This window comes from Poecilia formosa, unplaced genomic scaffold (genome assembly GCF_000485575.1).
Source record: "Poecilia formosa unplaced genomic scaffold, Poecilia_formosa-5.1.2 Scaffold209, whole genome shotgun sequence".
NCBI lineage: Eukaryota > Metazoa > Chordata > Actinopteri > Cyprinodontiformes > Poeciliidae > Poecilia > Poecilia formosa.
Genome location: NW_006800148.1, coordinates 738,444 through 742,946, shown reverse-complemented (window position 1 = coordinate 742,946; position 4,503 = coordinate 738,444). Strand labels below are relative to the sequence as shown.

Below are 4,503 nucleotides of genomic sequence, written 5' to 3'. Positions count from 1 at the left end.
CCTAAAAATGAAAAAAGATCAATCGTTAATAATCATCAATTTTATCATTATTATAATACTACTACAAAATATTGTATTCTAAGGCCATATCCCCCGCTCCACTTGGTGACGGGTAGAGGTCTGCTGGGGTTGCTAGGTAACGGCCTGGGCTCTGCTGGGGTTGCTAGGTAACGACACACTGCCCATGGGATGTGACTCAACAAGCAGAGGTTTTTCAAACGGCTCACCAAAAAACTTTAACTTATTACCATAAATCGGCTGGGTTTTTGTTTTTTTTTATTCGTTAGGTTGTTTTTAGAAGCAGTTGAGACTCAAATGGAAGTATAAAAACATGCAAAAAGTTAAATTAAGGTCCACAAATGTTATCCTTTTACAAACATTTGCCAGGATTTAATGGCTGCTGTAATATAATTTTTATTTTCCTGGTGTTTGTCAGGTGACTCATGGTTTTAAAGCCCGTCAGCTGTGTGTGTGTTTGTTTTGGTGTGTCCAGGTGTTCCAGCAGGAGCTTCCAGAGACGATCCAAGACATTTGGGATCAGTTAACGGAGGAGCCCGACAGGGTGCCGGAGTCCAGCTGGAGGTTCGCGTCTCCAAAATCCCTAGTGGATAACTTGTGCCACACCATGTGCTGCCTTTTCTGGGAGTGCTTTTCTGGCACAGAATCTTCTCAGGACTGTGAGTTCAACATGGAAGACATTTAAACCAAATGAAAGCCGCTCCCTCCGGCACATAAAACATGCATCAACATTTATCCGATTTCTTACATGAAAATTTATGTTTGCATCCTGATCTGTTCCATGTGGGGTTATGTTTGGAGACTGAAGATGACAAAAGGCAGGTTTTTCTGTCAATTTGCCATGCAGGAAGCCATCTGCGTCCTTCGCTTTGGGTTTTTTTTCCCCCTAACTATCCGGTGTTGTGTGAGTGTCTCTCCAGCTCGGGATCAAAGATGATCCGATGCTTTGATGCTCCAGGTTGGGCCACAGCCTCTGCCAGGCCATCTGGACAGATTTTGTGCCTGCAGGTTCCCGCAAAGCCATGTTAATGTGTAACCTGACGTCCTGAACGTTGCCTTACTCAGAACCATCTGGACAGCTGCCACTGGAAAGGGTTTGCAAAAAAGGTGCATTCGCTTTTTAAAAAATCCTCAGCAGGTGCTCCAGTAAGCCATCCATCTTTGTCAATCGTCGCCCAATCACATGCAATCCAGATTCTCAATCATGACACGAAACACCAGTTCCACTGAAGGCTGAACAGTGAAGGGGACAGTAGAGCTGAGGTCTTCCTCATTTTCCCATTTCTGAGGCCCCCCAACATGTAGCGACTGACCATGTGTGATCAGGAAGTCATGCTTCTTGGTTTCGTGCCTCATATGGCTTTTAATCTGTGCAGGCCGACCCCTGAAGGAAGGATTTAAAATGGAAGAACAAGAATACCGCCGGGTCCTGTTGCTATATTACATTTCAGCTGAATTCACCATATTATTAAGTATTTATTGTCTAATCTCACACATGCATAAACCTGGGTGGTACCCCACTTTTAATACAAACAAGGGTGTTTAAAGTGGGGCCCCTGGACTAATTTTTTGGGGGTGAGGTGTTACAGCCCTCTGATCACAGATGCAATACAAAGTGATCATATTTTCCTAGCTTCTTGGTTTCCTTTTGTTTTCATGGTAACCAGAATCACAACTATTCATTGACTTGTGCTCTAAAATATACCTTGGTGCAGCCAAAACTCGTCCAAGTACAGCAAGCGTTTTCAAATGAAGACTGACCCAGATCCTGTTATTGCTGAGAACAGACGATAAATATTTCTTCAGTTTTCTTCAGTCAAGCCCAAAATAATATGCAAACTGGATGCCTTTCATTTAAGGAGGAAAAAATGCACAAACCATTTGAAATTTCTGATCTGCAACCCCGTTTTTACAAAAAATGTGTTTAATTAATGTACTTCAAGCTTATTTTACAATTTAATAGTCACAAAAAAATCATCACAACATTTTTGGTGATTTTCGCTTTTAAAAATTATAATTTGTTTTGCCTTGATGTTTTAGGCCCACATGACAAAAAGCTATTGGTCTATTCAAAATATTGTCCCAATTTACTGATTCTGAACTCATTTTTATTCTTTGTTGTTGCTGGACTTGTTGAATCGTCTCTGGATATCCCCGATACGAGCCGCTGACCCATTTGAGCGTCTTAAATCTCAATCAGAACTGATCCCATCAGGAGATTTCACAGCCTCCAGTCGGAGCCCATCCTCTGGCTCAATCTGAACGTAAAAGATTAAGATCCTGACATGAACGTCACCCAACACCTGCAGGAGATGCACGTTGATGTAACTGCGTATGCATGAAGAACGCCGCAGCCTTATGTGCTCCAGATTTCCAGGCCCCACAGATGCTGCACAGTATTGCCTCACTTTCAGATGGATGGACAGTGTGCAGAAATTTGCTTGGGAAGATTTTTGGCATGCCTCAGGAATCGGAGCACATCTATGATGACGCCACAGCACTTTGATCTTGACTGATACACTGTTTTTAAACATGCATATATCCAGGGAATTGTTCAGGTTTGTTTTCTGGGAAATGTCAGAGGGATTTATTCCTGGTTTTAACTCCTGTATGCATCCTAATTTGTTGTTTTCACCTTAAAAATCCCTACCAGCCTCGTCGGTCACACCAGTCCTCCTTCTTCCTTACAGCTCCAAATCCATCATCTGCTCACCAGAAATCCTCAACATCCCCATCTCTACCTCACCAGCAGTTTTTGTTAAAGTTTCATAAGTTTTACATCGAATGAAACTGATTTGGAAAAATTCTCTTTTGCCTGATTTAGTTATTTTTTGTTACTTGTATGAATTATTGTAATTTTTGTCCTTAAAAATGCCAAAATTTGGTCTATGGTAGTCACTTAAACTCAATGTTTTTGATCAATTTTGAGAATTTTTGCTGTGAAATCAGAGAAAAATGTGAAGATTTGTTGATTTTGTGTGAATTTCACAGATTTGTGAAAAACTAAAAGGACTCAATGATGTAATTTGGCCACATAAAACGCTACGGCGGGCCAGATTTGGCTTTGTGAGTTTGACACGTGGTTTAAAAGCAGCCCGGCTCTTTCTGCAGTCAGGTTGCACCCGCACAAATAATGCTTTGATTTATTGTAATTACTGATAACATGGATGCGATTATTTTTTCTGCTTTTCAGACTGTGAAGTCTCCCATTCAAAGAAAGGCAGAAAAACACAGAGCCCAGAACTGGAGACGAGGCCAACGGAGCCTGCAGAGTGGTGACTTCCACACTGATGCCGCCCAGAGACTCCAGTGATTCACAGTAAAAACCCATTTCAACAAATCATTTCCAAAAAGAGCCAAGATCACTGTGCAGACTGAAAACCTTGGCACCATGCAGCAGTGAGAACATGTTGGCATAGCGACGCTGCCTGTGCTTCATTTGGTAGCGTACGGACTTTCCATGTAGCCGAAATGCGGCTCGGCTCTGAGAGGAACCTTCAGGATTTCATCTGGGACGCCGGACCTTTTCCTTGAAGACGTCTCCTGCTTCTGGTAACTCATCCGTCAGAAGTGTTTATGTTTTCTTATGTTAATAACGATGATGAATGCATTGTTTTCTGAGATGGATTCTTTGGGAAGGAACTTCTTATCGAGAGGCTAACAGAAAGAGACAGACTTTGTACCACAGCCAAACATCCCGATATATCATGTTATTTAAAAACAAATGTTTTACAGCTGTGCTACAGGCCCGGATTGCATAATCAAAGAGCTGTCCAAAAGAGTATGTTCATTTTCATTCGCTGCTTTATGTATTTATGTTTTTTTTATCTGTGCAAAAGAAAAAAAAAGAGGAAGAAAAACGAACTTGGTCAACTGACAGCATATTTATCTTCCTTTTTACCAAGCCCTGTGTTCAGCAGAAATCTGTTTCAGTTTGTTTTTACCAGGTATGCCATGATTTCAAAGGCAAGTTTGTAGAAAACGATGGTGAAAGACGTATAATTGGCACCCGAGTTTTGTTTGAGGTTCCTGAGTTTTGAAAGGAATCTGGAGAGAAACCAAACTGGTGCCTTCGCAAAACAAGACAAGCATCGAGTTTGGTCTTGATGCAGAAATTAGAGTCTTCTGACTGAAAGTTTAATAAAAAAAAGACGTCAGAGTTCCCTAAAGTCTTCGGCTGAAGTTTCAAGATGTGACAGGAAAGAGCACAATGCCATAAGAAAAGAGCTATCAGCAAGTAAAATGACTGATGTTTCAATATAGTGACCTACAGAAAAGCTTTGGTTCCTGAGCAGAATGAGAAACTCAACCCAAAAGTAATCAGTAGATTCTTAAAGTTTTGACTGTGAAGTTTTCATCTGTCCTGGTTGTTGTTTAGATCTTTACGTACGCAGACTCTCCCATGACTCTTTTAGAGGCTGAGAGTACGTTAGACGCTCCCATCATGCATATAAAAGCTGTCATTTTTAGCAATAAAGCTATAAG

At 41.2% G+C, this 4,503-nt stretch overlaps 1 protein-coding gene across 1 annotated transcript in view; it reads left to right on the top strand.

The window, feature by feature from the left end:
• Window positions 1-3,882, top strand: part of il34 (interleukin 34) — a 54,294-nt gene extending 50,412 nt beyond the window's left edge. The window contains exons 7-8 of the mRNA XM_007567534.2: window positions 494-677; window positions 3,212-3,882. Of these exons, the coding sequence (XP_007567596.1) occupies window positions 494-677; window positions 3,212-3,297 (270 nt within the window). The 3' untranslated portion in view covers window positions 3,298-3,882. The remainder of the gene's footprint in view (window positions 1-493; window positions 678-3,211) is intronic.
• The last annotated feature ends 621 nt before the right edge of the window (window positions 3,883-4,503 follow it).